Below are 13,064 nucleotides of genomic sequence, written 5' to 3' on the forward strand. Positions count from 1 at the left end.
GATGAAAGTCGTCATCTTCTATGTATTGAAGCTTCCTCATCACTAGCTTCTCCATCGCTGTCAATCACCAAGGTATCTATGGCCGGCTCAGGCACAACACTCAGCACCACAACATTTGAAGATGACTCAGACGCGACACTCCTTGCTTTTTTATTTCTTTCTCCGGCCGGGAGGAACATCTCCTTTTTTGTTGCTTGTTCTTCGGCCAGGGACTCTGAGAAGAAGCACTTGCACCAGAAGCAAGCCCAGAGACACCTGTTTGGTTAAAAGCCTCTTACAGAAGCCTTTCTACATCCTCGGGATTAGCTAAAACGTCCTCCTCGGAGACGACAACTGAGCCCTGGGGTAGACCTGAATTCAACAGGAGAGAAAGGTTAATCAACCTCCTTATACAAAAGGGAAAAAAAGATGAGTGTATATGGCTAAAATCAGAGAGTCCAATTTTGTGATCATTATGGCATTTCACAGCCCGTCTTCAGAAGCCTCGAAGCACAGCTCGAGGTTTGACCCCAAGGGTTCCCTGTTCTCAACCTCGGGGTAGTGCAAATTGGTGGCTATCTTAAACAAACGGGAAATTCCCAAAAGGCACGTGGCTAAAGCTGACCAGGTCCAAGAGAATAGTACAAGTCTTTACCGTGATATTAAATAGATGTACCAGCTGCATATATTTGTAATAAACGTATATGTACTATGTTGGGATTACCCCTCCTATATAAAGGGGACCCTTGTCATTTTGTAAACATACATGATATTCAATACAAGCACAAGAACATTATCTGCTCTCTAACTTAAACATTCTCCATTGTCTATCCTTTGATTTATTGCTTACATTTATTGTGTTTCATTGACTGTTCCTCATTTATTACTCATCGTTGATCATAAAGAGCCATCATTGTGGCCCTTGGAATGGTTAGCCCTTCATCGATCATCCCCAGTTAGGAATTTTAGCTCGACCTCGAGGCCTAGCGTAGGCCCGCTCGAGACCCCGATTCACCCTGATTCACGACCATTCAGTTTGCATAACATATTGTCCTCAGGCTCTTATCTCATTTTCTTGACTCACACTTAGTATCTATCGCTTAACAAATGACATTAAAACAAATCATATATTTTTAGAACCACAAAATCATATTTAATTATAATTACCATTTTCAAGGTAAACAGTTTGGCGCCCACCATGAGGCTAAAGATAATAGTGATTGTTTTGGTATTGGTTTACTGAAAACACAAGTTATTCTTCATACGTTTTCTTATACAAGAATCTTTGATTTCAGGTCAAAATGTCTAACTCAATGAATGCACCTGAAAACAACGGTCCTGAGGACCATAAAGAGAATGGCGTAGCTGTTCCAGGTGCTAGTGTACCACTGTGAAACCCTGAGGACGCTCCAAAGCCAATTCCCATGGATGTGGGCTCAGGCAACACCCATCACATCGATATAAGCTCCCACATTAGCGGGAGTATACGTAAAGAAAACCAACAAGAAGCTCAAAAAACCCTAGCTCGGGAGGAATGAGAGGTTAGCCTTCACGTAATTTTTGAAATGTTGCAGGCACAACAGCTGGCGATTGCTCAACTGCAAAGCCACCAAAAAACTCCAAGCATAGTAGCACCGGAAACGGCTCCTCGAGCTGAATAGGTACCGAAAATATCGAGCAACAACGGGTCAACAGCCGACCCCACTATTATGAAGATGCTTGAGGACATCACAAAGAGGATTGAATCGGGCAAAAAGAAGATAGAAGCCAATGACAAAAAGGTGGAGACCTATAGGCATGATTTCTAAAATGCAGAACTCAAAACATGTATAATTTAAACAACAAATCCTATATGCATGATTTCTACCCTTAAGCATGCATAATTACCCAACCCTTTTCACTAGCCAACCCCAAATGTTTATTACAAAATATTACAGACTGGATAATGAATTATATTAGAAAAGTACAAAAAAAAAAGATATAACCAAAGGAAGCCTGATTCTTGACTTCCTCTCTGAGTTATGGAATAAACCACCTCAAATGCCATTGATTGAAAGCCTTTCTCAGACCTGGGTATGTCAGAGTTCCCCAAGGTTCTCAAAGGACCCGGGCCCTGCTTACACCCAGGTTCATAGAACCAGATTGGGATGAGTGCAATGTGGAAGTGCCAGCCCTTAGGTGTCCAAGTTAAGAGGGAGCTCATGGGTCCCAAGTCAAGGCTCACACAAGAGGGGCAGAACCTAAGTCTAAAAAGATAGCAAAAGTGCAGGAACAAAGTCTTAAAATTGAGGGGATAAAGGAGAGGGGTAGAGGGTGATAGGGAGACAATAATTAGTAACACAGAGTTAATAACTTCATACAAAGGGGGTCAGGGTTGGAAATCCATTACAAGGAGCCCATGTACTTAGGCATGGATTAGCTTTGGGCATGCACAATAATAGAAGGTGTTGAGATGCCTATAATCATATCAGAACACACAACATCTAGAGGAGACATGGAGGTTATGATCCCGGGGGGATCAGGTTTGGGTCATGCATAGCAATGTCCAATGTTGTCATGCCCCAAACCAACCACAGATACTAAACACCTTGGGGATGGGGATAGGGATTTAGGATTCACAAGTCATAATAAGTAATGGACAGAAGCATTAACTCAGAACAGGAAGGGGCAGATTACAACATGTTTAATAATTGAACTTGGTTAAATACAAACAGGAGACAAACAAGGATGGAAGAGACAGTAAAGAAACATGTTGTTTTTGGTGCAGAAGCTTAATTAAAACATATCAGTAAGGTGCAAATGCAGAGAAAAATAAGCAAGCTTCCCACAGCCTAGCCTTGGCTTTCAGCCGGCTAGGTAAGGTAGCAATATAAGTAGCAACAGAGAAAAGAGAGAGATTTTAGTAGACTGTGTGTTTGAACTCAAGTGTTTTATGCCTTGTGTTCGTGTGTTTGAAAGAAGATAAGGTGGGTATTTAAAGTTTTGAAAGCATGTAAGAAATAAGTCAATAAATACACATATGGAAGTAATCAGCAATTAGAATCAATCAACCAAGTGATTCCCCTTTAATTGAGGAATCACTTTTTTTACCGGGGCTAACAGGTTTAAAAGAAGGAAAGAAAATCAGGTTGTACGCTGACTGGTTATTACCATAAAAGGAAGTAGTAAAACATTGAGTACACAATAGAGTCCAAGTACAGAGATACACTTGTTTTGGGGAAAAAGATTCAGCAAGGCAATAAGTAAGGAAAGGGATCAATCACTTTAATAGGCGAGTAAAATTAGAGTTCACAAAAAGAGGAGTTTTAAAATCAGTCCCAAAATTGAGAATCAATCAAAGAAGGGGCCTCTACATATAAATAGAGTGCACAAACGATGGACATGCGAGGCCAAACTATTGGCAAAAGAAACAGCATGCAATAGTAGCACAAAGTTAGTAAACAACAAACATTCGAAACATGATAGTCACGTAGGTCAAGTTTCATTGAATCAGTTGTATAGAGAAAAAAAGGATAGAATATCAGAAGCATGCAAAGGGTCAAGTGCAAAAACCCTTCTGAAAAGCATAGTGGAGTTTCAAAGATGGTAAGAACCCAGAATCAAAGGAATCACATAAAGAAAAGAGATGCTGAAACAAAGGAACTTCAAATCAAGTCAGGTATTCTAACGAGCAATTTCAAACCCAAAGTCATAGGTTTTCCTCAATAACATTCAAGCTTAGAAGATGATAAACAAATAAATCGCACAAGCAGTTAATTAGGGTTTTAACATTGATCGAGTTTAAAGATAATGAACAAATAAGTCAAACAATATTTAGCAAATAGTCTTAGAAACTCGAACGAACCCAAAGATATTAGGGTTTTTATCCCCCATCGAGTTTAGAGATGATAAACAAGTAAATCAAACAAAAACTTAGCAAAAAGTCTCAGAAACCCCAAAAGAAATTAGGGGTTTTATCATGCTAAACTCAGAAAAGATTTTGAAAAGAAGAACTTGAAGGAAAACCCTAATCGGAAAAAGATGAAGAGTTTTTTTTCTGAAAGCAAAATTAAAGAAGCTTCGAGAAGGCATTTAAAAACTCATATCAAGCATAGATCTAAAGTGAACCTGAAAGAAGTCGAGAAGCTCTTAGAGATTAGGGTTTCAGAAGAACCCCAAGTGACAAGAAAGGCCTCGAAAGCCATCGATCTAAATGGGAGAGTCAAGGGTCTGACTCGAATGGCCATGGCTAGCTGGAGAAAGGTCAAAGACGATTGGAGAACAGTCATCGGGCAAAGACTAGACCACACCCCTTCAGAATCTGGTCATGAGACCAGAGAAACGAACACGTAGAAGTCATGGGAGGCTGATACAGGTCTTAGATGATCCTGGAGAGCCATGGATTAGGGTAGATTAAGGTGGCAGCGGCTAGGGTTTGATGTTGTTGTAGAAAGGATTTGAGAGAGGAGGGGGATTCATAGGTGGCGTATTGTGAGAAATGGGTTAGGGTGAAGGAGTCGTTTGGGTTAAAAAAGGAAGGGAGTAATGTGAGCAGTTGATCTACACTATCAACGGCTGCGATTAGGTGGGGGTATAGGTGGGTCATTTAAATGGGTAAAGGGTCGGATTTAAAGGGAATTGGGTCGGGGTAAAATTGGGTTCCAATTGGGGTTCAAATTAGGCAATAATTGAAATGTAATTGGGCTAGTTTTTAAATAGCCAATTTTCCCCATTTATTTTATAAAATAATAGCAAATTAAATTCTGAAAATAAATTAAAAGTCCTAAAATGATTTATAACATATAATTATCAAATTAAAAATACTGGACTTAATTTTTATAGATATAAACACAATTAAATCTAAAAGAGGCTAATATTGCAATTATATGCAATTTAGCTTTTAAAATACTAAATAAATTTGTAAAAATGTACAAAACTTATTTTGGCTATATTTTGGCATAAATATGAGAATCCAATAAATGAATTACCAAAATGATAATTTTGGAAATATTATTGGGTTTTTATGAATAAAATAGGGGAATAAATAGGTTTAAAAATCTTTATAAATTAAGAAAAAAATAATAAAACAGTTGGAAATACTTATATATACATACATATGCTATTCTGAAAGTATTTTGCATATTAAAAAAATATACAGGGAAAAATTAGGTATCAACAACTGCCTCTCTTTACCTGGGAAGGATGAAAGAGTTGTCGGGTAAAGATATGATGGCCAATTTTGACCAAGCGGATTGGTTCGAAGAGGTTTATGTCGCGCCCTAGCTTCTGAGCTATCTACATATCCCTGGTCTTACAAGAATCAGGCCATATGTAGTTCGGGATCCGTCGACGGAGTATGCCGATGAAGACTTTTCAAGAACGGACACAATGTGTGGTAGGTTTGCAGGAATGTTTTAGGTTTGTTAGGGCTGCGAAAACTGGAGCGGGATCGCTCTTGCCAATATGGTCGTTGCTCGCCGGTTTACCTGCAATACAAGCATATATAGTGTGTAAATTTAAACATGATACAAATTCCCGTCGGACCATGAAGGTTGTCTTTGGATGGTTAAAATGACGTCCTTAGACCATGCTGTCCTGGGCCATGAAGCATATAATAAAGGATTCGCAGGCCATGAAATAATGCTCTCGGGCTATGAGGATGATGCCTCCAAACCATGATGCCTTTGAATAATGATATGCAAAAGATTAAAAGGGATCCTCACGCCATGACATGGTGTTCTCGGGCTATGAAAATGGTACCTCCGAACGATGGCGCCTTTGGATTATTTGGCAATCTTTTAGTCTATGAAATGCAGTGTGTGGCGATCTTTCAACCCATGAGATGCAATAAGTGGTGATCTTTCAGCCATGTGGCGATCTTTCAGCCATGCAACACGGTACGTGGCGATCTTTCAGCCCATGAGATGTAGATGTGGCGATCTTTTAGCCATGCAATGCAGTAGGTGGAGATCTTTCAGCCATATAGATGCATGTGGAGGTAGAGCTTAATCTTGGAAGGCAGAATAGTAGCCTTATGTAATGCGAAAATGCAGATGGAGATAGCGTTTAGTCTCGAAAGGCGGAATAGTAGCCTTATGCAATGCGGAAATGCAGATGGAGATATCGTTTAGTCTCGAAAGGCAGAATAGTAGCCTTATACAATGCGAAAATGCAGATGGAGACAACGTTTAGTCTCGGAAGGCAGAATAGTAGTCTTATGCAAGAAATAAAATGGCAAATGGTAATAAGCTTTCTTAGCCCGATATTGTGACTGTTGGGGACATTGTGACTTCTAGGGACATTGTGTCTGCTGGGGACATTGTGCCTGCTGGGGACATTGTTGTGTGTGGATAGCAAATGTGAATAAATGCAACGGTTCTGAGAGTTGTATTCCTGAACAGTGTTTATCTCGTGAGTGTATAGTATGTTTGATAGTTTTGCAATCCAAGTGCCTGCATCCAAAGAAAAATTGTGAGTTTTGCAAAAAGGGGGGAAGGTTAGTTCGTATCCCCACTAGCTCTGCTTGACCTGCTCGGCTTTGATCTGGTGATACTGCATGTATCGTTGGGGTAGCGTTGCTAAACAAAGCAATTTAAATAATAAACAAGCATGATTTTGTGAAAGTATGACATAAGTGTATAATTAAAATAATGTTTAGATGAACCGACAATCACGATGTAGTACAGGACATTGAAACCTCTCCTGCTATGGAATTTTGAGGGTCTTCCTCAAAATTCTGCCCCAGTTTGATGAGTTGACGCTTCTGACGGTTGCTTGTGGCGATTGGCTGAAATTACTTTGGAATTTTGAGGGTCCCCCTCAAAATTCTGCCCCAGTTTCCAATTGCGGGGGGGGGGATGAACTTTTTATTGAATTGTGACCGAACCCATAGGGCTACCTACGTATCCCCTCTTAAATGGGAATCCATGCATAGTTCAATTATATCAATGAGGAAAGCATGAAAATTACACATAGTAACGCTTGACTGCATCTGAATTGATCAGTTTTGGCCAAACTTCTCCATCCATTTCTGCGAGTATGAGGGCTGCTCCTGTCACAACCCGGTGAACCATGTATGGACCCTGCCAGTTGGGAGAGAACTTCCCTTTGGCTTCATCTTGATGCGGGAAAATTTTCTTTAGCACTAGTTGCTCCGGTGCGAACCGTCTCGGCTTGACTTTTTTGTTGAAGGCTCTGGACATTCTGTTTTGATAAAGTTGACCATGGCAAACTGCATTTATTCTTTTTCCGTCTATAAGGGCTAGTTGCACATAACGACTTTTCACCCACTCTGCGTCGTCAAACTCAGCTTCCTGCATGATCCTTAGGGAGGGAATTTCTACTTCAGCGTGAATGACTGCCTCTGTACCTTAAACCAGCATATAGGGGGTTTCCCCAGTTGATGTGAGGACGGTGGTGCGATACCCTAATAAAGCAAATGGTAACTTCTCCTACCACTACTTATGATTCTTTATCATTTTCCTTAATATCTTCTTGATATTCTTGTTGGCGGCTTCTACAACTCCATTCATCTGCGGTCAATAGGCTGTGGAATTCTTGTGTTTGATCTTGAAGGTTTCACACATAGCTTTCATCAAGTCGCTGTTGAGGTTGGAGCCATTATCAGTAATGATTGACTCTGGAATTCCAAATCGACAAACAATGCGGTCGCGGACAAAATCTGCCATGACTTTCTTGGTTACTGCTCCGTAAGATGCTACTTTGACCCATTTGGTGAAATAGTCGATTTCTATCAGGATAAATCTGTGTCCATTGGAAGTGACAGGATTGATTGGTCCAATAACATCCATCCCCCAAGCGGCGATTAGCCATGGTGAGCTTTTTGCATTAAGCTCATTTGGAGGTACCTTTATCATGTCTGCATGTATCTGATAGCGGTGGCATTTTCGAACTTACTGGATGGAGTCCGTTTCCATAGTCATCCAAAAGTAACCAACCCGAAGTATCTTTTTTGCTAAGACAAAACCGTTCATATGTGGACCGAAGGTCCCAACATGAATTTCCTCTAGTATCCTGGACACTTCCTTTGCGTCGACACACCTTTAGACAACCTCTGAAGTGTACGATTCTGAGTAGGACTTGCTAGTTCTAGGTATTTTCCTTTTGCCAAATATTCCTTGATATTATGAAACCAAGGCTTTCCGTCTCCTTCCTCTTCAACATGGGCACAATAAGCTGGCTGATCATAGATCTTTACTAGAATGGGATCAATGAAGTTGTATCATAGATGACAGGGTGGCCAATGCATCAGCGAACTCATTTTGGATTCTGGGAACATGTTGGAACTCCATCTTCGTGAACATTTTCCTCAATTCCTGTACATGATGCAGATACGGGAGTATCTTGGAGTTCTTGGTTGCCCATTCTTCATGCACCTGATGTATGAGTAGGTCCGAGTCTCCAATCACTAGTAACTCTTGAATGTTCATGCCAATGGCCATCTTAAGCCCTAAGATGCAGGCTTCGTACTCGGTCATGTTGGTGGTGCAGGGGAACCTGAGTTTGGCAGACACCAGATAATGTTGACCGGTTTCTGATACTAGGACGACTCCTATGCCAACTCCTTTGAAGTTATCGAAAACATTCTCCGACCATTATAGGATTCTGCGATGTCTTCTCCTATGAATGACACCTCTTCGTCAGGAAAGTATATTTTCAGGGATTCGTATTCTCCATCCACGGGATTTTTAGCAAGTTGATCTTCTAGTGCCTATCCTTTTATTGCTTTCTGAGTCATATAAACAATGTCAAATTCACTCAACAGGATTTGCCACTTGGCTAGCTTGCCAGTGGGCATGGGCTTCTGGAAGATTTACTTCAAAGGATCCATCCTTGATATGAGATATGTGGTATAGGCATAGAAATAATGCCTCAGTTTCTGAGCTACCCAAGTCAAAGCATAACAGGTTCACTCTAATAGAGAATACCAGGCTTAGTACGGGGTGAACTTCTTACTGAGGTAATAGATAGCTTGCTCCTTCCTTCCCATTTCATCATGCTACCCCAGAACGCAACTGAAAGCTCCATCCAATACTACAAGGTAGAGTAATAAGGGTCTACCTGGCTCAGGCGGGACCAAGACTGGTAGTGTTGACAAGTACTCCTTGATTCTGTCGAATGCTTTTTGGCAGTCATCGGTCCATTTGGTGGTGGCGTCCTTTTTCAACATCTTAAAGATTGGCTCACAGATAACTATGGACTGTGCTATGAACCGGCTAATGTAGTTATGTCTTCCCAAGAAACTCATCACATCCTTCTTATTCTTTGACGATGGTAGTTCTTGGATGGCTTTGAACTTTGATGGATCCAGTTCTATTCCTCTACGACTCACAATAAACCGAAGCAATTTTCCAGCAGGAACCCCAAATGCACCCTTCGCGGGATTCAGTTTCAGGTTGTACCTTCACAATCTATTGAAGAACTTCCTCAAATCTTCCATATGATTAGTAGCCTTCTTGGACTTAATGATGACATCATCTACATACACCACAATCTCCTTGTGTATCATATCATGGAAAATAGTAGTCATGGCCCGCATGTAGGTGGCCCTTGCATTCTTTAACCCAAACGACATCATCTTGTAATAGTACATTCCCTACGGCATAATGAAAGCCGTTTTCTTAGCATCTTCTTCAACCATCCAGATCTGATGATAACTAGCGAAACAATCTACAAATGACTGCAGCTCATGCTTGGCGCAATTGTCAATTAGGATGTGTATATTCGGCAAAGGGAAGTCGTCTTTTGGACTAGCCCGGTTGAGATCCCGATAGTCGACACAGACTCTAACCTTCCCATCCTTCTTTGGCACTGGTACTATGTTGGCTAATCATGTCGGGTATTCTACTACCCTGAGAACCTTAGCTTTGACTTGCTTAGTGACTTCTTCCTTGATTTTCAAACTCATATCAGGCTTGAACTTTCTGAGCTTTTGCTTTACCGGCGGACATGTCGGATCGGTTGGCAGTTTGTGAGCCACAATAGACGTACTTAGACCAGTCATGTCATCATACAACCAGGCGAATATATCCTTGTATTCCCTTAGAAATTCTGTTTATTCCTTCTTTTCTGACAGCGATAAGTGAACACTGATTCGTGTTTCTTTGACGTTCTCTGCATCTCCCAATTAACAATTTTTGTCTCGTCTAGTTGGACCTAGGTATGTTCTCAAAGTTCTCAACTTCTTTGACAACCTCCTCTGGTATGTCATCTTCCTCTAAATCAATGTCTGTTTGTTGCGTTGTCTCATTGCATGTCATAGTCATTGGTTCATCCAGATAAGTAATAGTAATGTTGTATAAGTAAAGTAATGAGAGAAAAATAATAATGAGTGTTGATTCATAAGAAAAGTCAAAATGCTTTGACAGTGCATGATGCTTGTTTTAGCCTTTCTACCCCGAGGCTTGTCGGGCTCTGGTTGTCCTGATGGTCCAGTTATTGAGGCGTGCCCCTCTGCTTACGGCCTATATGGAAGGGCCTTCCTCCCCTCCTTCTCAAGAACACCACAACAATCCATGTCATTGTCTTTAAGGAACAAGTTCTTCATCGCGGCCAATGCTTCTTTTTCGTCTGACCAATAAATAATGTCGACTGGTTGGAAGGTCTGCTCCAGATGTGGTATTGGCTGCTCCAGTAGATAGTAAGGACCGTGCCATGGTGGCGACCAGTTGTTGAATTCTTCCCAGGTGTATTCATATCCTAGATCGAAAGTGGTGCCATGTTTCTTGAGTTTTATGGGCTTAACGATTCCTTGGAGGTTCTTGTCGAGCACCTTGCTAGGTTCGTACCCACTCCAATTCAGTATACTCTCGATCTTGTTATCCCACCACTTGTCTTTGTCAATAGCATTTACTCGTTCAATGTAATGGTAAGTCTCTCCGCCTAGCTTCCTTCTCCCTTCGATTGCCGGAATGGTCTGGCGACTGTATATAGGGTTGTTTCTATCGCCGTGAATGATCACCTCTTGATTATTCCATTTGAATTTTACTGCCTGATGCAGTGTCGATGCTACGGCCCCAAAGACATGGATCCATGGCCGACCCAACAACAGATTGTAAGATGCTGGCACGTCTATCACCTGGAAATCAACATCGAACCATGTTGGCCCCATTTTCAAGCATAGACTAATCTCCCCAATGGTAGACCTTTGAGAACCATCAAAAGCTTTCACATTGATGGATCCGTCCTTTATATCGTGCAGTCTCTTACCCAACTTCTTGAGTGTTACCAGTGGACAAATGTTATGACTGGGACCTCCGTCGATCAGGATCCTGGTGATGAAGTAGTCCTCACATTGCACAGTGATATGCAGTGCTTTGTTGTGTCCCAACCCTTCAGGTGGTAGCTCGTCCTCATGAAAAGTGATCTTATGGCTTTCCAACACTTGTCCTACCATGTTAGCATTTCTACGCCAGTGATGTTGCTTGGTACGTATGCCTCACTTAGTACCTTTAGCAAAGCATTTTTGTGTGCCTCAGAGTTTTGTAGTAAAACAAGAATAGAGATTTGCGTCTGCGTTTTGTTCAACTGGTTGATGACCGAGTATTCCTTAGCTTGTATCTTTATCCAAAGATCGTCTGGACCTATCTCAATAATGGGTGACCGGTTGGAGGCCTGCTTGTTTGACTCGGCTAGGTGTCAGGGTATAAACCCTACCAGTTCTCGTCATACCCTGTGCGACAATAGTCTCTTCGAACCTGACCTTGCCTTTCCTCCTTGCTTGGGTTGTATAGTCCCAGGGTACAGCCTTTGTATGGAATGGTGTCATGGTCGACATCACCACTGGGATCGGCGTGGTTATCCTTACTCCAAACGGAGCATGTGCCTTAGGCGGCAAGACTGTAAATTCAAACGGTGTAGGTGCATTTGCCGGAGACACGAATTCAACCTCAATTGGCGCTGGTGTCTTTGTGGATGGCGTTGCTTCAAATTTAAGTGGCACATACATATTTACCTCAGCGTCCCTAGATGGCTGAATCTAGACTATGATTGGATTAAGAGTAACTATTGGCTTCTTTGGGTCATCTCCTTCCGCTATCAACCCGATTGATCCCTCGGGATACCAATTATCCTCTATTTCAATCATGTGAACGCCTCCACGCTTATGGTCTGGCAGGGGGTTATTGCAGACATTCGGAGCGGGTTCTTTTGCCACAATAATCTTGTTATCAATCAAAGACTGGATCTTATCTTTCAAAGAACGACATTCATCGATGGTGTTCCCCTTCATTTCGGTGTGGTAGGCACATGATTTGTTTGGGTTAACCCACTGGGAAGGGTTCTCAGGGGTTGCAGCAGGGATGGGGGTAACATAACCAGCAGCTTTGAGTCTCTCATACAACTGGTCAATAGGTTCAACAATGGTTGTATATTGTTTTGGGGGTCTGCGATCAAAATTTGGTTGAGGTTTAGGGAAATTTTGGCGTGCAGGAGGTGATTGATAGTGGGATGGTTGAGTATTGTAGGTTTGGTAGACATGTGCAGACTAGGAATATCAGGGCGATGTGGCTGGTATGTGGGAGGCGGAGGTGATTGATAAGTGGGTGGTGGAGCTTGGTATGCGGGTGATGGTGCTTGGTAGTTCAGGGTTGGTTGATATGTGAGTTGAGGTATTGGGTAAGTTTTGTATTTGATAGGAGATTTGGTTCTCTGTGCAACCATTACGGTCCTCACGTCCCTTTTCTTGGACACACCACTAGACTGTAAGGCCTTATTTATAGCTTGCAAGGCCTCGAAGTTTGTAACCATATCGCTTTTGATGCCCTCTTCAATCCTTTCACCCAGCTTGATAATATCAGAAAATTTGTGGCTCTCAATCATTATTAATCTTTCATAATATTGCGGGTCCTGAGCCCGGACAAAGCATTTGTTCATCTGTTCCTCTTCTAAGGCAGGTCTGACCTTAGCGGCTTCGGACCTCCAGCGAGTAGCATACTCGCGAAATGTTTCTATGGGCTTCTTCTTTAGATTCTGAATATAGAACACGTCCAGAGCATTCTATGTGTTAAACCTGAACCTGTCCATAAAGTCGGATGCCACGCCTACCCAGTTTGACCACTTCTTTGGATCTTGGATAATGTACCAAG

At 41.7% G+C, this 13,064-nt stretch overlaps 1 protein-coding gene across 1 annotated transcript; it reads right to left on the reverse strand.

Moving 5' to 3' along the window:
* Positions 1–6,923: 6,923 nt before the first annotated feature.
* On the reverse strand, positions 6,924–7,835 carry LOC138881455 (uncharacterized). The gene is made up of 2 exons (XM_070161682.1): positions 7,620–7,835; positions 6,924–7,271 (listed from the first exon to the last, which is right to left on the reverse strand). Exons 1-2 carry the CDS (start codon positions 7,833–7,835, stop codon positions 6,924–6,926), a joined length of 564 nt encoding a protein of 187 aa, XP_070017783.1.
* Between the last annotated feature and the right edge of the window lie 5,229 nt (positions 7,836–13,064).

This window comes from Nicotiana sylvestris, chromosome 11 (assembly GCF_000393655.2).
Source record: "Nicotiana sylvestris chromosome 11, ASM39365v2, whole genome shotgun sequence".
Taxonomy (NCBI): domain Eukaryota; kingdom Viridiplantae; phylum Streptophyta; class Magnoliopsida; order Solanales; family Solanaceae; genus Nicotiana; species Nicotiana sylvestris.